At 41.5% G+C, this 21391-nt stretch overlaps 1 protein-coding gene across 3 annotated transcripts in view; it reads left to right on the forward strand.

Annotated features, from left to right (window-relative positions):
• Positions 1–21391, forward strand: part of zbtb37 (zinc finger and BTB domain containing 37) — a 61451-nt gene that overhangs the window by 26110 nt on the left and 13950 nt on the right. For 2 of the 3 annotated variants that reach the window (XM_063063648.1, XM_063063647.1), the window contains exon 4: positions 7120–7222. In XM_063063648.1, the coding sequence (XP_062919718.1) occupies positions 7120–7222 (103 nt within the window). Of the gene's footprint in view, positions 1–7119; positions 7223–7340; positions 8835–21391 lie in introns of those variants that run through there. The other variant, XM_063063649.1, reaches the window with a different exon arrangement.

A 21391-nucleotide genomic window follows, 5' to 3' on the forward strand; every position in this document is an offset into this window, starting at 1 on the left:
TTTTTTGCTTTTCTATCTTATGGTGTTAACACAAAGAATATATGGATTCCAGGCCTACATCCACTTGAAGACCCACCAGCTGACAACCCCTTAGGAGAACATTATACCTGATTGGAGTGATTGCACTACTTCTACTACAAATTTATGGAAGGATTGTTGTCTTTTAAGGGAATGTTTTTTACTACTTAACCTATTTACTAGTAAGAAACCTTATGGCAGTGGTATCTAAGACTACAGGGCTTGTTTAAGATGAGAAGTAAGCTGTTTAGAGGGGCTATAAGGAAGAATTTTTTTCACACAGAGGGTAGTTATATTGAATGTGGTGATAGGCACTGTAACAGTATTTTGCAAGCATCTGTACTAGAGTTGAATCACTGAGGTATAGTAGGCTGTGGACCAAGTACTGACAAATGGGATTCGTATAGTTGGGTCAGTGGCTGGTATTGATCATATGCGCTGAAGAACCTGTTTTCATGCTGTATGACTCAATGACATTGGTGAAGGTTACTAAGAGACCACCAATTAATGCTTATAATATTATGCATGACATAAATGAGGAAATTTGAGTGCATATTACATAGTGATACTATAATTATAGATGTTAATCTGGATAAGTTAAATAAAGTGGGAAAGAAATCTTGAAACATATGCAAGATGGTGTTCTAGATCAGTGTATTGTGGAACGTCAAGCGATCTCATAGTGTGCATTGGCAAAGAACTTGTTTGTTAGTAATTATGTTGTTAAAGAGCCTTTAGAATAGAGTGATCATAAATACTTCATATTTAAAATTATAATTCGTCATCGTTAGGTCGCATTTAGAATTGCCAGTTGGTGTACGATTTCCCTCCATGCCGCTCTGTCCCAACACTTGTCCACAACATCCCTAGTCTTGTCCAGCTTGGTTCAATCCTTGATGTTGTCCAGCCACATTGTTCTTTGCCTTCCTCTTCCTTTCTTTCCCTCCACCTTGCCATATAGCAAGTCTGACAAGATGTTATCTCTCCGCATAACGTGTCCACAATAAACAACTTTTAACTTAATAATCTTCTTCAGCAATCTGTGGTCTATCAACTTCAGACAAAACCCTCTCATTTGAAACTTTCTCTGCCCAGCTGATCTTCAACATTCGTCGATAGCACCACATTTCTCTTATTCTCTCCATCCCTCCTTCTCCGTAACTTAAAAGGGATTTGATTTGTGGGGCAGCATGGTAGCGTAATAGTTAGTATGACGCTATTACAGCTTGGGTTGTTGGAATTAAATTCTGGCATTCTCTGTAAGAAAGTTTATGCGTCCTTCCCATGAAGTGGGTGGACTTCCTTTGGGTGCTCTGGTTTCCTCCCGCAGTCCAAATACGTACCAGATAGTCGATGAATTGGTTATTGTAAATTGGCCTGTGGTTAGGCTAGGATTTAATCAGTGGGTTGTTGGTTGGCACTGTACTGTACTGTACCTATTCCGCACTGTACCTCTGAATGAATAAATAAATAAATAAACATCTAACTTTGCCCCATTCTGATGAACCATCATTAACGTGAAACTTTAGTTTTGTATTTCTTTCTATGGATGATTCAATGGTTCAATTTAATATCAGAAGATGTATACAGTATACAACCTGAAATTCTTTCTCTTCACAGACATCCACAAAACAGAGAAAACCCTCAAAGAATGAATGATAGAAAACGCTAGAACCCCAAAGCACTCCCTCCTCCAGCAAAAGCATCATTCCCCACCCCACCCACCAAGCAAACAATAGCAAAGCCCCTTAGAGACCATAACCTAAAGTCCATCAAAAAGAATCACTGTTCATCCCAACTCTTCAAAGTTCAAGGTAAAATTATTATCAGAGTACATACATGTCTCCGCATCCAACCCTGAGATTCTTTTTCTGCAGGCATACTTAGCAAATCTATAGAGTAGTAACTGCAAACATCAGGAACTGTTAACTGTAAACAAACTGTGCAAATACAGATATAAATAAATAGCAATAAATAACAAAGATGAAATAACAATGTTACAGAATCCTTAAATTAGTGTAGCTGTCCCCTTTGGTTCAAGAGCCTGATGGTTGAGGGGTAGTAGCTGTTCTTGAACCTGGTGATATGAGTTCTGGGGCACCTTTACCTTCTACCTGATGGCAACAGCGAGAAAAGAGCATAGCAAGGATGGTGAGGATCTTTGATGATTTGATGCTCCTTTTCTAAGGCAACATTTCAGGCTCAACTGTTGGGAGGGGTTTACCTGTGATGTACTGGGACGAATCCACTACCTTTTGTGGGATTTTCCACCCAAAGGCATTGGTGTTCCCATACCAGGCTGTAATACAGCCAGTCAGCACACATTCCACCACCCGTCTATAGAAGCTTGCCAAGGTTTACTGATGACATGATGAACCTCCACAGACTCCTGAGGTAGCACCTCGACATCTCAACAGGCTCTCTCTCTCACTAAGATATCACTCCTGCCACAGCGAGAGGGGAGACCAACAGCTCACTGTTTCAATGTTACAGTCTGCAGTGTTGCTTATTTAAACAGCAGTGTACACTGCTATCTTGATGTTTTAATCTCCTGCGATGCTTCAGTTGGCAACACCTGTGTGGAATCAGGTCATCCTCAGGGCTGCAGGGCCACACCCCAAAGGCGCACATCTTTAGCCTGCCTAGAGATATTGAAAACGTTCGGCTGCTTGGTGAGCTCCAAGAGCAGGAACCGTGAAGAACTGCGGTTTGAATGCATCTGTAGATCTGAACTCCAATGGGTTCCCAGCCACCTTGAAAAGGAAAGAAAAGACATTAAATAGGAGAAATTAAACTGTTTTGTGGATGAACTGGAAGAAGTCTCCCTCTGGCGCCATCTGTAGCTCTTCGCCTGGCCTTCATTTTCCACCTTTTATACCTTGACTTCAGAGACTTCTAGCATTCATTGTTAGGGGAAAACACTTGCATTCCTTTTTTCTCTGTCAGTGGATGAGATCACACTTTTGTCATTGTTTTCTCATTTACTTAAGCCTTCTTGCATCTTGCCTGCAGTCCACATTGCTACCCAGTTTTCTTTCATTAGTGTCGTACGATCTCCTCATTCATGCCATTTTACATTATGAATAACTGGGTCCCACCTCTGGTCCCTGCAGCACTTTACTCGTTACAGTCTCAAGGGTTGATTATTCCTACCCTACATTTTCAGTCCCACACCTTGTTTGATAACTTCTTGTGTGGCACCTTATGAAAAGTCTTTTGGAAGGCTTAATATACCACTTCGAGAAAAACTGAGTGTAAAAAAATATTAGTATTTTGAGGAACATCAAGAAGAATGGGGGAAACCAGGAGGACCATATAGAAATTGTTATAACATTGAAACAGATGACGGATTCGGCAGCAGAGTGGATGATGTTGTGACTAACAGAGCTGAATTGCCAGAGAAAACCTGAAGCTGGTAATATAAAAGTCTTTATTCAATATAGATCTTCTGGATGTAATCTAGTTCTCTCCTGACACAGTGTTTTCTATTTTTTGAACATAAAGATGATAATAATTTTAATGACTGTTTAAATGGCTACAATTATCTACTTTAAAACTTTGAATGTAGACAGGTAACTTCACAGAATTGAACTTGAATTGAATTTTAAATTGAATTTTATTTAAATCTTACATCCATCCCACAACATGAGGGAGTAAAAATCTTTATGTTATGACTTGGTTGCAATGTACAGACATGTGCATTTATAAGTCTGTTGGCTTGTAGAAAGAAGCTGTCCTGTAGCCTTTTGGTCCTGGCTTTTATGCTGCTATACCATTTGCTAGACGGAAGCAGCTGAAACAGTTTATGGTTGGGGTGACTGGTTCTCCGATAATCTTTCAGGCCTTATTTATGTACCTGCTACTGTAAATGTCCTCAGTGGAGAGAAGTTCATGTCCACAGATGCAATGGGCTGTCCGTACCACTCTCTGCAGTGCCCAGCGATTAAGGTTGGTGCAATTTCCATACCAGGCAGTGATACAGCCAGTCAGGATGTTCTCAATGGTGCCCCTGTAGAAGGGTTTGACGATTTGGGGACTCATTCCAAACTTCTTCAGTCGCCTGAGGTGGAAGAGTTGTTGTGCTTTTTTGCCACACAGCCAGTGTTTACAGTCCAGATGAGATCTTCAGTGATGTGTATACCGAGGAACTTAAAACTACTCATCCTCTCAACTGCAGACCCATAGATGTTGATTGGAGCGAGCCTGTCTCCGTTCCTCCCATAATCCACAATCAGCTCTTTTGTTTTTTGGACATTGAGGGTGTACTGTATGGCCTACAGTATAATAAGGGACTACTTTATGTTGTAGGGACATGTCGTTGCATGGGGTATTAGGCACGTATTGAGCATGCGCTATTAGGCACATATTGATCTGTACGTGTGTGCGGAGTTCGGTTTCTGCCAGTAAAGAACCATGAACCTTAGCTCCTGTCTCCAGCATTTTTATTAATAGCGTTGTTGTGTAACCAGGCCACATACACAACAAATTGGCAACAAGGATGGGATCATTGAGTTCTCCTAAGCAAATTGTACATTCTTTCAGATCATACCTGAAGAACAGACATCCTGCACTATTTTTACAGTCCCCGAGGACCTGAACCACAGCCCGAAAGAGCCCTCGGGATCTCACATCAGAATTACTGTTCAAACTCTTTGCAAGTTGATCAGCGTAGAATGCAACCTTGTTCTCCAATTTATCATGCATTTCTTTAACTCCCAAAATGATGTGTTCCATCGGTCTTCTCCTGAGCATCTTCCCAGCACTCCTGCTAAACCACCAGCACAAAGATATGAAGCACGAATAGAAGATGGAAAGTTATATTATGAAAAGAGATGGCATAAAGGTCAGGCTATCTATTTGGAATCTAAGGAGAATATGAAGATTGGCTGTGTAATTAGCTCAGTTGGAACAAATGAGATATGGGTAAGGAAGACAAGTGATAGCACAAAGATGTGTATATATCTAGGACAGCTGCACAGAGGAGTCTTCATCATACGGGGGTGATCTGCTGCCTAGAACTCTTAGCAAGTTGGAGACACACATCTTCTTAACTCCCTATGCTCAGAGGTCAACTTTTCATGACTTTTATATGGAAATCTGTATTAAAACAAACAAGTTTATTGACAGTCGTTACCCGGAGAGGCAGAGAAGACCTCCCCAGAGATGAGTTATAAATGGGTCTTAGACCAAAAGTAAAAAAAAAAGGCTTGTTATAATTTGGTATTATTATGTTACTTTGTTAAGTTTTGATATTAAGTTACTAAGTAAACAAATGGTAGGCATTTGTATGTTAAGGGTAGACATATTTGTTTAGCATAGTGACCCAGTAAAAAAAACAGTTGATACACTATTAAAATAAAAGGGGAGGGGTGTACTGTATGGCCTACAGTATAATAAGGGACTACTTTATGTTGTAGGGATACATCGTTGCATGCACTCTTAGGCACGTATTGAGCATGCGCTATTAGGTGTGTATTGATCTGTACATATGTGCCGAGTTCGGTTTCTGCCAGTAAAGAACCATGAACCTTAACTCCTGTCTCCAGCGTTTTTATTAATAGCATTGTTGTGTAACCAAGCCACGTACTCAACAGAGGGAGAGGTGGTTATCTTGGCACCACTGTGTCAGGGTGTTAACCTCTCCTCTGTAGGCTGTCTCATTACTGCTAGAAATAAGGCTGATCAATGTTGTGTCATCTGTGAAGTTGATCAGCAAAATGGATGTGGTGGCACAGTCATGGATGTAAAGGGAGTAGAAGAGAGGACTCGACACAACCCTGGGGGGCATCTGTGTTGAGGGTTGGAGGGGCAGAGGTAACATCCTTACCACCTGTCGGCGATCCGAAAGGACATCTAGGATCCAGCTGCACAAGGTGGGGTGCAGGACGAGGTCAAGTCTGTAGGGAATTATGGTGTTGAACTGTAGTCCACGAACAGCGTTCTAGCGCTTGCATTCCTTTTCTCCAGGTGAGTGAAGACGGTGTGTAGTGCTGTGGCTGTGGTGTCATCGGTAAACTGGTTCTGTTGGTAGGCGAATTGTAGGGGTCCAGTGTAGGTGGTAGCATGCTGCAGATGTAGTCTTTAACCAGTCTCTCAAAGCATTTGCTTATAATTGAGGTAAGTGCAACAGGGCACAAATTATTTAGGCATGGTTTCGTTAGGTACAGAGACAATGATGGGCCACTTGAAGCAGGATGGTATTACACACTGGGAGAAGGAGAGATTAAAAATATCCGTAAACACACCAGCCATCTGTTCTGCACACACTTTGAGGACCTGCTCTCAAAAATTACATATTTACAAAGGTGGTGCACCTCACTAACCGAACTCTTGAATATTCAAATACTTTTGGTGGTCTGATAGCTTCTGAGCACAAACTCCAGACACCCAAAATGTACTTTTATTGCAATGTTGAGAGATAGCTCTTTGATCATACAACTAGCCGGAATATTGTGACAAAAGCGACCTGTCCTAAACTTTGCAGTAAGTGGGAGAGATATGCTTTCAACAATATGCTAATAAAGGAGATGTCCTATCAAAGCCTTCCCTTGTCTCAAACTGGATTTTTCAATCGCCACCAATTAACATGAGCATTCATCTTTTGCCTTCCCCTTTGCAGTTTCAATGGTATATAATCAGAACGTCCCACACCCAGTGATAGGTTTCAATAATATTAAAGTGTCAGTTGAAGTAAGTTAAATTGTAAACAGGCTTTATTCCCTGAAGACTGGTTCTTATTTTAATTATTATCGGCTATCCAGGATTTCATAATTCCTGAATTATCCCTAACAGGTGAAACTGGCAAATGTGCGGAGGTAGAGACAGTCAGTTGTAGTGATAGCATGGCTATGTAGTCTGATGCATTGGCTGCAACATGATGCTGAGATTGCAAGCAATCTAGTTCAGTTTTAGACATTTGCCAGATAGAAGAAGTGGAATCAGTAGTTTGGGAGCAGACTCACATATGGAAAGTGAAAAGAATGACTTTTCCATGCTAGTTCCTTTTAGAATGTTTTCTCGCTATGGTATGTATGTGTTTAGTCTCTATTTCCTGTCCATTTGCTGACTAAACTGTCCATCATTGCTATGCTTGTTGAACAGATTTAGCCCATCAGGCAGCGTAGTTTGCACCGTGTCAGAGCGTCACAGAGCGAGGAGTGAGTCTCCGGGCAAAATTGAAGAGCAGAAGCAGTCCAATGCACAGGTAATTATCAGAACCCTTAGGGTCATTATATTATTTGTATTGTAATTAACCAGTTCCAACTTTCATTTCAGGCAGAACTTTTATTTCTAAATCCAGAGATTTTGTTTTCCAAATGTAGGATGATCCTTGAGATTGGAATTTTTGAGGCTACATGGTTGAGTGGTGTCGCAGCAGCAACCTTGCACTCAATATCAGTAAGACCCTGGAATTGATTTTGGACTTCAGGAAGGGGAAGTCAAGGGAACACACACTAGTCCTCATTGAGGGATCAGTAGTGGAAAGGGTGTGTAGTTTCAAGTTTCTGGGTGTCAACATCTCTGAAGATCTATCCTGGGCCCAACATATGGATGCAATTACAAAGAAGTCACCAAAGAGATTGGCAAATTTCTACAGATGTACCATGGAGAACATTCTAACTAGCTACGTCACTGGAGGGGCCACTGCAATGGAGCGGTAAAAGCTGCAGAAGATTGCAAACTCAGCTAGCTTCATCATGGGCTCTTGCCTTCTCAGCTTCAAGGACACCTTCAATAGGGTGATGCCTCAGAAAGGTGGCATCTGTCATTAAGGACCCCCATCACCAGGAGATGCCCTCCTCTCATCGCTATCATAAAGGAGGAGGTACAGGAGCCTGAAGACACATACTCACTGTTTCAGGAACAGCATCTTCCCCTCCAAATCAGATTTATAAATGGATATTAAACCCATTACACTACCTCACTATTTTTCCTATCTTTTTGTATTATATATACATTAAACCTGATTCTGATTCTGATATTTGTGGTATCTGCAGAGGCGTTGCCTTTTGCCTTTGTTGGTATAAGTATCTCAAGATTTTATACAGCAGGTATATGCATGTTTTGGGAAACCAGAAATTGTTGAATTTTAGAACTAAAGAACTTTGAGAACCATAGGTCCACTATCATTCATTCCTCCCAAGCACTTCCAAATGTCATATACTTATCTCAAATTTTCTGAAGAAAATTTGTTTAATTTGAATTAATTAATTTCTCACAAACCTTTCTGAAGAACTTGTTCCTTTTTTTTGGAGACTTAAAAGATTTCAGATACTGGAATCTGGAGTGAAAAGATAAGCAGTTGGGTGGAGGAATATCAATGGGTCAGGGAGCATCTGCAGAGAGAAACGGACAGTCAATGTTTTGAGTCCTTCATTAGGACTGAAAGAGTTCATGCACCACCTTCCTTTCATGTCAGGTTCCATTATTCGCAGCCCCTTGTCACCTCTACCCATTACCACAGCTTCTATCGCTGTTTCCACTTCCCCTTCCTCTATCTATAGGTTCCTCCGTAGGTTCCTTTACCATTTCACCCCCTCATCTAGATCCACATGTCACCTGCCAGCTCCTGCCTTGTCCCTTCCCCTCACCTCTGTGTACTGGCTATCTTCCCTCCTTTAGTCCATTTGACTGTCTCTTTCTCTCCACTGATGATGCTTGACACACTGAGTTCCTGAAGCTCTCTGTTTTCTGCACCATTGAAATGATAGACTGGCGTCTAACACACACAAGCATGTTGCAAACGGGATTGGAGAAGAGGAACCTCATAATATTCAGTACGTGACGAACAACATTCCCTGTGGCACATGACTAGTCACAGGCCTCCAGTTAGAGAAACAGCTGTCTACTGCTACTACTACTCTCTGGCTTGTGCTAATCCAATGTTGAATCGAAGTTACTACTTCGTCCTGAATGCCAAGCAACTGAACCTTCTGGACCAGCTACCCTTGAGGGACTTTATCAAAGATCTTGCTAAAGTTCATGTAGACAATGTTTGCTGTCTCAACTTTTCTTGGTAATCTCTTTTAAAAACTCTAAAAAATGGATTAGAAATGATCTACCATAAACGAGCCATGTTGACTATCCCTTATCAGGCCCTGTCTATCCAAATATTTATATATCTGGTCCCTTAGAATACCTTACAATAATTTACCCACTAATGATGTCAAGCTCACCGGTCTATAGTTTCCCAGCTTATTCTTAGAGCCTAACTTGAACAAGGGGGCGACATCAACTATCCTGCCCTCTAGCACCTCACCCAACTTGTCCATATTTTTCTGTTCTGGGACCCCTGCTCTTTGTGATTTTCATAATTGCCTTGGATGAGGAAGTGGAAGGGGACATGCAGATGACATGAAGGTTGTTGGAGTTGTAGATAGTGTGGAGAGTCCTAGGTTGCAACAGGACAGTGACAAGATTCAGAGCTGGGCTGAGCAGTGGCCGATGGAGTTCAACCCAGAAAAAATCTTTTGCATCATCAATCGGGGCAGGAGAAGTACCAAGGGATTGGAAGGTTGCAAATGTTGTTTCCTTGTTCAAGAAAGAGAGTAGAGATAACTCAGGGGATTATAGACCAGTGAGTCTTACTTCAGTGGTGGGCAAGTTGTTGGAGAAGATCCTGAGAGGCAGGATTTATGAGCATTTGGAGAGACGTAATCTGATTAGAGATAGTCAGCATGGCTTTGTCAAGGGCAGGTCATGCCTTACGAACCTGATTGAATTCTTTGAGGATGTAATGCAACACTTTGATGAAGGTAGAGTAGTGGATGTAGTGTATATGGATTTCAGTAAGGCATTTGATAGGTTCCCCACGTGCTGCTCATTCAGAAAGTAATGAGGCATGGGATCCTTGCTTTGTGAATGCAGAATTGGCTTGCCCTCAGAAGGCAAAGGGTGGCTGTGAATGGTTCTTATTTTGCATGGAGGATGGTGACCAGTGGTGTTCTGCAGATATCTGTTCTGGGACCCCTCCTCTTTGTGAATTTTTTATCAATGATCTGGATGAGGAAGTGGAAGAGTGGGTTCGCAAGTTTGCTGATGTCAGAAAAGTTGGGGATATTGTGGATAGTTTGGAGGGTTGTCAGAGGATACAGTGCAGCATTGATAGGATGCAGAACTGGGCTGAGAAGTGACAGATGGAGTTCAATCCAAGTAAGTGTTAAGTGGTTCATTTTGGTAGGTCAAATTTGAAGGCAGAATATAGTATTAATGGTAAGACTCTTGACAGTGTGGTGGATTAGTGAGATTCTTGAGGTCTGTGTCCATAGGACACTCAAAGCTGCTGTGCAGGTTGACAGTGTTGATTAATCTGTCCAGTCCCTAACTTGCACCTGGACCAAGACAGCAGGAACCTCCTGTGTAATCTGTATGTGGTCCATGGCTTCACTGCTGCTTTGCTTCAGTTCTATAGGTTCTGTCCATCTTCTGAGTAAATACAGATGCAAAAAGTTGATTTAAGGTTGGTCTCATCTCTTTTGGCTCCATGCTACATATTTCCAATCTCATTGCTATAGTCGGAAGTTCCCACCTGCTTCAAAAGTGCACCAATTATACTAGTGCACAAGAAGAGCAGGATGAGCTGCCTTAATGACTCACAGTAGCACTCACAGCTACAGTGATGAAGTGCTTTGAGAGGTTGGTTATGGTTAGAATTAACTCCTATCTCAGCAAGGACCTGGACCCTTGTAATTTGCCTACGTCCACAATAGGTCCATAGTGGATGAAATCTCTTTGGCTCTTCACGTGGCCTTTGGTCACCTGGACAATACAAATACCTGTCTCAAGATGCTGTTTATTACAGCTCAGTGTTCCTAAAGTTCTGATCAAAATGCTCCAGAACCTGGGCCTCTGTACCTCCCTCTGCAACTGGATCCATGACATCCTAACCAAAAGACCACAACCTGTGCGGATTGGAAATATATGTCGATCTTGCTGACAATCAACACTGGCGCACCTCAGAGATGTGTACTTAGCCCACTGCTCTACTCTCTCTATACCTACGACTATGTGCCTAGACAGAGCTCAAATGCCATCTATAAATTTGCTGTTGATACAACTATCTGTGGCAGAATTTCAGAGGGTGACGAGAGAGCATATATGAACTGATTGAATAGTGTCGCAGCAACAACCTTGCACTTAACATCAGTAAGACCAAAGAACTGATGTTGGACTTCAAGAAGGATAAGATGAGGGAACACACACCAGTCCTCATAGACAGATCAGAATTGGAAAGATGACAAATTTCAAGTTCCTGGTTGTCAATGTGTCTGAGGATCTGTCCTGAGCCCAACATATCAATGCAGCTACAAAGGAGGCACGACATTCGCTATATTGGCTATATATAAACATACAAATTAGCCAGAAAAAGCGGCTCACCTGAGGACTGGGAGAAATTCAGAGTCCAGCAGAGGAGGACAAAGGGCTTAATTAGGAAAGGGAGAAAAGATTATGAGAGAAAACTGGCAGGGAACATAAAAACTGACTGTAAAAGCTTTTATAGATATGTGAAAAGAAAAAGATTGGTTAAGACAAATGTAGGTCCCTTACAGTCAGAAACGGGTGAATTGATCATGGGGAACAAGGACATGGCAGATCAATTGAATAACTACTTTGGTTCTGTCTTCACTAAGGAGGACATAAATAATCTTCCGGAAATAGGAGGGGACCGAGGGTCTAGTGAGATGGAGGAACTGAGGGAAATACATGTTAGTAGGGAAGTGGTGTTAGGTAAATTGAAGGGAATAAAGGCAGATAAATCCCCAGGGCGAGATGGTCTGCATCCCAGAGTGCTTAAGGAAGTAGCCCAAGAAATAGTGGATGCATTAGTGATAATTTTTCAAAACTCTTTAGATTCTGGACTAGTTTCTGAAGATTGGAAGGTGGCTAATGTAACCATGCTTTTTAAAAAAGGAGGGAGAGAGAAACCGGGGAGTTATAGACCGGTTAGCCTGATATCGGTGGTGGGGAAAATGCTAGAGTCAGTTATCAAAGATGTGATAACAGCACATTTGGAAAGCGGTGAAATCATCGGACAAAGTCAGCATGGATTTGTGAAAGGAAAATCATGTCTGACGAGCCTCACAGAATTTTTTGAGGATGTAACTAGTAGAGTGGATTGAGGAGAACCAGTGGATGTGGTATATTTGGATTTTCAAAAGGCTTTTGACAAGGTCCCACATAGGAGATTAGGGTGCAAACTTAAAGCACACGGTATTGGAGGTATGGTATTGATGTGGATAGAGAATTGGTTGGCAGACAGGAAGCAAAGAGTGGGAATAAATGGGACCTTTTCAGAATGGCAGGCAGTGACTAGTGGGGTACTGCAAGGCTCAGTGCTGGGACCCCAGTTGTTTACAATATATATTAATGACTTAGATGAGGGAATTAAATGCAGCATCTCCAAGTTTGTGGATGACACGAAGCTGGGCAGCAGTGTTAGCTGTGAGGAGGATGCTAAGAGGATGCAGGGTGACTTGGATAGGTTAGGTGAGTGGGCAAATTCACGGCAGATGCAATTTAATGTGGATAAATGTGAGGTTATCCACTTTGGTGGAAAGAACAGGAAATCAGATTATTATCTGAATGGTGGCCGATTAGGAAAAGGGGAAGTGCAATGAGACCTGGGTGTCATTATACACCAGTCATTGAAAGTGGGCATGCAGGTACAGCAGGCAGTGAAAAAGGCGAATGGTATGCTGGTATTCATAGCAAGAGGATTCGAGTACAGGAGCATGGAGGTACTACTGCAGTTGTACAAGGCCTTGGTGAGACCACACCTGGAGTATTGTGTGCAGTTTTGGTCCCCTAATCTGAGGAAAGACATTCTTGCCATAGAGGGGGTACAAAGAAGGTTCAGCAGATTGATGCAACACACATCAAAGTTGCTGGTGAACGCAGCAGGCCATGCAGCATCTCTAGGAAGAGGTACAGTTGCGAAACGTCAACTGAACCTCTTCCTAGAGATGCTGCCTGGCCTGCTGCGTTCACCAGCAACTTTGATGTGTGTTGCTTGAATTTCCAGCATGTGTAGAATTCCTCGTGTTTGCATTTCTAAATTCACCAGATTGATTCCTGGGATGGCAGGACTTTCATATGATGAAAGACTGGATCGACTAGGCTTATACTCGCTGGAATTTAGAAGATTGAGGGGGGATCTTATTGAAACGTATAAAATCTTAAAGGGATTGGACAGGCTAGATGCAGGAAGATTGTTCCTGATGTTGGGGAAGTCCAGAACGAGAGGTCACAGTTTAAGGATAAAGGGGAAGCCTTTTAGGACCGAGATGAAGAAAAACTTCTTCACACAGAGTGGTGAACCTGTGGAATTCTCTGCCACAGGAAACAGTTGAGGCCAGTTCATTGGCTATATTTAAGAGGGAGTTAGATATGGCCCTTGTGGCTAAAGGGATCAGCGGGTATGGAGAGAAAGCAGATACAGGGTTCTGAGTTGGATGATCAGCCGTGATCATACTGAATGGCGATGCAGGCTCGAAGGGCCGAATAGCCTACTCCTGCACCTATTTTCTATGTTTCTATGTTTCTATATTTCATTATGAGTTTGAGGAGATTTAGTATGTCACCAACGACATCCGGCAGTTTCTACAGTTGTACCCTGGAGAAAATTCTAAATGGCTGCCTCACCGCCTGGTATGGGGGAGGGGGCTATTGCAAAGGATCAAAATAAGTTATCAACATAGCTCCATCATGGGCTCTATCCTCCATAGTATTCAGGACATCTTCAAGGAGTGATGCCTCAAAAAGGCGGCATCCATCATTAAGGTTCCTCATCCCCCAGGTCATGCCTTTTTCTCATTGCTATCATCAAGAAGGAGGTGCAGAAGCCTGTAAGCACACACTCAACAATTCAAGAACAGCTTCCCTCTGCAATCGGATTTCTGAATGGGCATTGAACTCATGAACAGTACCTCACTACTTTTTTTAATATCTATTTTTGCACTACTTATTTAATATGACTATTGTTTATCGTAATTTATTTTTTTCTATTATTATGTATTACATTGTACTGCTGCCGCATTGGCAACAAGTTTTGACATACGCCAGTGAAATTAAACCTGATTCTGATGGATGACCACGCTGATCTTCGAGAGGACCAATTTTGTTCTTTTGCTCTTAATACAGTATATCTGTAGAAGCCCTTAGGATTCTCTTTCACCTTGTCTGCTAGAGCAACCTGATGCCTTCTTTCAGCCCTCCTTATTTCCCTCTTAAGTATTCTCTTGCATTTCTTATACTTCTCAACTACCTTATTTGTGCCTTGGCCTACACTTGCTGTGCACCTCCTTCTTCTTAACCAGGTCCTCAATATCTCTTGAAAACCAAGGTTCCCTAAACCTGTTATCATTCCACTTAAATATACTTCTTTAATATTGCTATTGTTTCTTCAAGTTATTTGCGAGTATGTTTTTTGAAATCTGTGTAAACAAAAAACTTGCCTTTTAATTCCACCCATGCCTCCACGACATCTGGTTTCACTTAAACACTAAGGCCTTTGCTATTTGACCTTACCATCCTGGGAAAGCAGACATGACTATCCACACTCTATGCCTCTCACAATTTTTTTTTGTCATTTTATATACTTGATCCTGATAAAGACTGGAAATTAACGGCCAGTTAACATGACTTCAGTTGTTCAGTAGATGTTGGAGTCCATATTCAAGGATAACGATTCAGGTTGCATGATAATATAGACCATAGTCAGCATAGTTTCCTTGAGAGGAAATCTTGCCTGATAAACCAGTTGGAATTCTTTGAGAAAATAACAGGCAGGATGGACAAAGGAGAGTTAGTGGATGTTGTTCATTTGGATTTTCTGAAGGCTTTTAACAAGATGCAAACATGAGGCTGCTAAAAACGATACAAACCCTTGGAATTACAGTGAAGATAACAGCATGGATAGAAGGTTGGCTGACGGGCAGAAGCAAAGAGTGGGGGAAAAAAGGACCTTTTCTGATTGGCTGTTAGTATTCCACAGGGATTGGTGTTAGTACCACTTCTTTTCAAATTGCATGTCAATAACTTGGATGACAGAAATGATGGCTTTATGGCCAAGTTTGCGGATGATATAAAGATAGGTGTTGAGGAAGCAGGGACTCTGCAGAAGGACAAAGAAAGATTAAGAGAATGGGAAAGAAGTACAAGATGGAATACAGTGTAGAGAAACATACGGTCATGCACTTTGGTAGAAGAAGTAAAGGCATAGACTATAAGACATAAGAGCAGAATTAGGCCATTCAGCCCATCGAGTCTGCTCTGCCATTCTATCATGGCTGATTCCAGATCCCACTCAACCCCATACACCTGGCTTCTTTGAATCCTTTGAATATCCTTTGAATCCCTGACCAATCAGGTAATGATCAACTTCCACCATAAATATACCCATGGACTTAGCCTCCACTGCAGTCTGTAGCAGAGCATTCCACAGATTCACTACTCTTAAAAAATACTTTCTCCTTGCCTCTGTTCTAAAAGGTCGGCCCTCAATTTAGAGGCTGTGCTTTCTAGTTCTGGATTCCCCTACCATAGGAAACATCCTCTCCATATCCACCCTATCTAGTCCTTTCAACATTTGATAGGTTTCAATGAGGACCCCACACGTTCTTCCAAATTCCAGTGAGTACAGGCCCAAAGCTGCTAAATGCTCCTCATATGTTAAACGCTTCATTCCTGGAATCATCCTCATGAACTTCCTCTGGACTCCCTCCAATGAAAACACATCCTTTCTGAGATAAGGGGCCCAGAACTGTTGACAATTCTTCAAGTGTGGTCTGACTAGGGTCTTATCAAGGCTCAGTTTTATCTCCTTGCTTTTATATTCTATTCCCCTTGAAATAAATTCCAACATTGCATTTGCCATCTTTACCACAGACTCAATCTGTAAGTTAATCTTCTGGGAGTTTTGCACGAGAATTACTAAGTCCCTCTGAACCTCTGATGTTTGAACCTTCTCCCTATTTAGATAATAGTCAAAGGTTCAAAGGTACATTTAATGTCAGAGAGAACTGTATACAATATACATCCTGAAATGCTTTTTCTTCGTAACCATCCACGAAAACAGAAGAGTGCCCCCAAAGAATGAATGACAGTTAAATGTTAGTACCCCGAAGTCCCCTCCCCCAGCTCCTCTCCTGCCCACACATAAGCAGGCAGCAAGCAATGATCCAACCTGCCCCCACCGGCAAAAATAAGCATCACACTCAAATGTGAGCAAAGCAACTGCAAAGGCACAGACCTGCAGTACTCCAAAGAATACTCATTCACCCAGTATGGACATACCACAGGCTCTCTCTCTTCCTAATAAGAGAGAAGGAGGTGTCTTTGTTTCACAGTGAGGGGGGAGACATAACAAACAACTCGCTGGCTTACGATGTTAAAAGCCTGTTGCGTCGCTTTTTCTGAGCTGTGTGCCCAAAGAGCGAAGATCTGAGGCCTCGCTGTCGTCGTGCTGAACAACGGCCAGTTGTGAAAGCCAGAGGGTGGGTCCCATTCCCACAAAGACCCATAGTTAGCGTGCAACTCCAGGTCAGGGTCTTCAAAAGAACCTTGAAAGGGGAAAATAGAGGTATTAAAGATGGAAATAGAGCTGTTTCCGAAGATGTAAGCAAAGGCGTCGCCGTTAGGCGGCGTTGGTTCTCTTAAGCTCCTCCTAGTCCACACTATTGTTCCTTTTACCAAAATGCATTATCATAATTTCCCAACACTGTATTCCATCTGCCACTTTTTTGCCCATTCTTCCAATTTGTCTTAAGTCCTACTGCAATTGCATTGCTTCCTCAGCACTACTTACCCTCTCTCCACCTGTCTTTGTATCATCTGCAAACTTTGCCACAAAGCCATTGATTCCATTATTCAAATCATTGACAAACAATGAGAAAAGTAGCGGTCCTAATACTGATCCCTGAAGAACACCACTAGTCACTGACAGCCAACCAGAAAAGGCCCCTTTTATTCCCAGTCACTGCCTCCTGCCTGTCAGCCATTCCTCTATCCATGCCTGTATCTTTCCTGTAATGCTATAGGATTTTATCTTGTTAAGCAGCCTCATGTGTGACACCTTATCAAATGCCTTCAGAAAATCCAAGTAAATGACATCCACTGCCTCTCCTTTGTCCACCCTGCTTGTTACTTTCTCAAAGAACTCTAGCAGATTTGTCAGGCAAAATTTCCCTTCACAGAAACCATGCTGACTTTGACTTATTTTATCATTAGTCTCCAAGTACTCCGAAACCTCACTCTTAGTAATAGACTCCAACACATTCCCAACCACTGATATTAGGCTAACTGGCCTATAATTTCCTTTCTTTTACCATCCTCCCTTCTTAAAGAGTGGAATGACATCTGCAATCTTCCAGTCCTCCGGGACTATTTTCATAGACTGTTTTCTAAACGGGAGGGTAATTCAGAAATCAGAGCTACCAAGAGCCTTGGGAGTCCTCATGCGGGATTCTATAAAGGTTAATTTGCAGGTTGAATCAGAGGTAAGGAAGGTAAATGCAATGTTAGCACTCATTTGAAGAGGACTAGAATATAAAAGCAAGGGTATAATGCTGATGCTTTATAAAGCACTAGTAAGGCTTCACTTGGAGTATTGTTAGCAGTTTTGGGTCCCCTCAAAGGTTCATTTTATTGTTAAAGTATGCATGTATAATACAACTCATATTCGCCTTCAGATAGCCATGAAATACAGAAAAAAGAAAGAAAAGACCTCAACCCCCACCCCACATGAAAAGGTAAAAGAAACAACATTTGCAAACCCCCCCCCCCACCTCCTCCCTCGCACAAAAGCAAACAGATCGCCCACACAGAAAATGGTGGCTGGAACATCAAACCCCAAACCCCCAGCCTCCACCCTCCAAAACAAAAATAGCAACAATAATATCAAATCTTTAACCTCCTCCCTCACAAAAAATCAGTGACAATAACATCAAACCCCACAACCCCATCCCTCGCGGAAGAGAACAGTGACAATAGCATCAATCTACTCATACATAAAAACTAACAGATTGCCCAACACAGAAAAAAAACATCCAATCCCAAACCCCCAACCCCTCTCTCTCACAAAAACTAACATATCACCCACCCAGAGCCCTAACCCACCAATGGGAAAAAAGAAACAAAACACAGAAAACTGAAGGAGAGCAAAATAAACTACAGTCCAATAATCACATAAATCTAATCTTAATCTAAGAAAGGATGCACTGACATTGGAGAGGGTCCAGAGGTGGTTCACAAGAATGATTCTGGGAATGAAAAGGTTAATGTATGAGGAGTGTTGAAAGGCTTAGATAGAGTGGATATGGAAAGGATGGGAGGGGAGTCTAGGACCAGATGGCACAGCCTCAAAATAGAAGGTTTCTGTTTTCAACAGATGTGGAGGTATTTATTTAACTAGGCGGTGGTGAATCTGTGGAATTCATTGCCACAAAAGGCTTTGGAGGCCAAGTCATTGAGTATGCTCAAAGCGGAGGTTGATAGCTTCTTGATTAGTAAGAGTGTCAAAGGTTATGACAAGAAGGCAGGAGAAAAGGGTTGAATGGGATAATGAGTCAGCCATGATGGAATGGCAGAGCAGACTTTGTAGGCCGAATGGCCTAATTCTGCTCTTATGACTTACGGTCTTATCCCTTAGCTTCTGATCTTAATGTAATGAACATAATGTAAGTTGAACAATCTTTTTCGCTAAAACACTTCAATCCAGGCAACATCCCAGTGAACCTCCTCTGCACTCTTTCCAAACCCTCGCTGTTATGCAGTGACCAGAATTACACAGAATAATCCAAATTTTGCAATTTTAGTCCCTTTGAATAAAACTAAATTCAGCAACCTTAAATTCCTTGGTGTTATTATTTCGAAGGATCTGACCTGGGTCCAGCACGTAAATGCAATTGTGAAGAAAGCATGGCTGCACCTCTACTTCCTTAGGAGTTTATGGGGATTCAGTGTGATATCTAAAACTTTGACAAATTTCTATAGATGTGTAGTGGAGAGTATATTGACTGGTTGCATCACAGCCTGGTATGGAAACTCCAATGCATTCGAATAAAAAATCCTATAAAAAGTAGTTGATATGGTTCTGTTGATCATGGGTAAAGCTGTCCCCACCAAAGAACACATCTACATGAAACGTTGTTGCAGGAAAGTAGCATCCATCATCAGGGACCCCCAACCACCCATAACATACCCTCTTCTCCCTGCTGCCATCAGGAAGAAGGTACAGGAGCCTCAGGACTCGCACCACCAGTTTCAGGAGCAGTTAGGCTCTTGAACCAAAGGGGATGACTTCACTCAACTTTACCTGTCCCATCATTGAAATGTTCTCAGAACCAATGGACTGAATTTCAAGGACTCTTCATCTCATGTACTCTATGTTTATTACTTATTTATTATTATTATAACTTTTTGTCTTTGTGCAATTTGTTGTCTTTTGCACACTGGTTGAACGCACATGTTGGCACAGTCTTTCATTGATTTTGTAATGGTTATTATTCTATAAAATTATTGAGTATGCCTGCAAGAAAATAAATCTCAGGGTTGTATATGGGGACATATATATTCACGTTGATAAGTTTACTTTGAATTTTGAACTTCAATACAAACCTAAGTGAACCAAACAGAAGACGAGAGGTTCAAATAACCAAGTGTACAATCTGGAGTTTATCCTAACCTCAAAATAATTTTTCAGCCCTAGTGGGAAAATGGGTATGTATTGGAAAGACAGAAGATGAAGTTTTTACGATTAGTTCCCACCCAGCATCTAAGACCAATCTGATGTTGAACTCTTTGGGGTTTAATTTTGTTTCCTTTACACTTGTTGCAGGATTTCTGTTTTGCTGTACTTGTGGTTTCTTTTCAAACTGTAATTATCTTGGTGACAGATTCAAATGGCATCTGGACCTATATGTCCATTTACTTGCAGCTCTTTCATTCCATGCAGAAGGTACAAAGCTTGAAAGGACGTATTGCGAAGAGATGCCAAATTGGGCATTGGAGTTTAAAAATTAAGCTAAAATGAACGTTTCCAAACTACTTAGCATTTTTCATCCCACATTTTAATAACAAAGAATTTGCCAATCCAGTAAGGCATTCAATTATCAGTAGGTGATGCCAGCTAACAGAATGGACAATATTGGAGACTGTTGATGTTGAGTTTATAGGTTTCAGATATAAGTTACATGGCACAAATTTAACATTGACACTGAGGAATGTAGAAGATATAGTGTTACCTCCTTTAGCTTTCACCTGTATCTCAGTAGCAACTCTCTACGGTTGTGGGTTCAAATCTCATTCCAAAGATTTGAGCACATAATTTCAACTGACACTTCCGTGCAGCAAGTGCTGTCTTTCTGATGATAAATTAAGATCCTGTTTAACCTCTTGGGTGGAAGTAAAAGATCCAATCATATTACCTGAAGAAGAGCAAGAAAACTTTCTACAGTGTCCAGACCAATTTTTATCCCTCAACCATCCTTACTTAAACAGCTGTGTAGTGACACCACTACTTTCGACCAAAAAGAATATGATTGCTTATTTCCTCCATCAGGCACACCTGGTGATAGCACTGCAGTAAGGAATTGATTTTATTCACATAATTATTCTCCATTTAATGTTCTACTGGGTGACTGCTGTAGTTTCAGACTTGTTCCATTTACAAAGACTTGTATTGATAGACTGTTCTGGTGTGCTGTTTTAAATGATTTCTTTTGCTTTGAAATGGACTGCTTTGAATCCTCCTTTAAATGTTGACATTTATTGGCAGACATGTTGTAGTAGTAGAGACCCTGAACTAAATCACATTGACATATTATCACAGTTGTGTTTGTAGGAGCTTGCTGTGTATGATCCAGCTGCTCTAACTGCTACACTGCAATGGTGACTACATTTAATGAATTGTTATAGGGCTGACTTGTATTTGGACTGCATGAGGTGGTGAAAGCCATGAAATAAATGTACAGAATACATTTTGAAATGAGACTCAGCAGGCCAAGCTGTATCCGAGAGTGGAATGAAACTATTGACATTTCAGGTCCTGATATAGTGTTCAACCTCAAACATTAACAATTCCTTCCTCCTTACAGATGCTGCTCAACCCACTGAGTTCCTCCACCAGATTTCTGATTGGTCCAGATTCTAGCATCTGTGATCACTTGTGTCTTTGTGTCTCCATTTTAAAATGATTCACATTTATATCGTCTTATAATTTCAAAGCATCTTCAAATACTTCTGCTCTTGCTATTTCCATGTGATGTGTGTTACAGGAGTGGCAGAGGGCTTACCTGCTTGATACCAAGTTCCTGGATATTTGCCATTAGAATGGACTTGGGGCTGAACTTTTTGTTTCAAACAAACCATAAGAGGA

Source organism: Mobula hypostoma, chromosome 12, assembly GCF_963921235.1.
Source record: "Mobula hypostoma chromosome 12, sMobHyp1.1, whole genome shotgun sequence".
Classification (NCBI taxonomy): Eukaryota; Metazoa; Chordata; class Chondrichthyes; order Myliobatiformes; family Myliobatidae; genus Mobula; species Mobula hypostoma.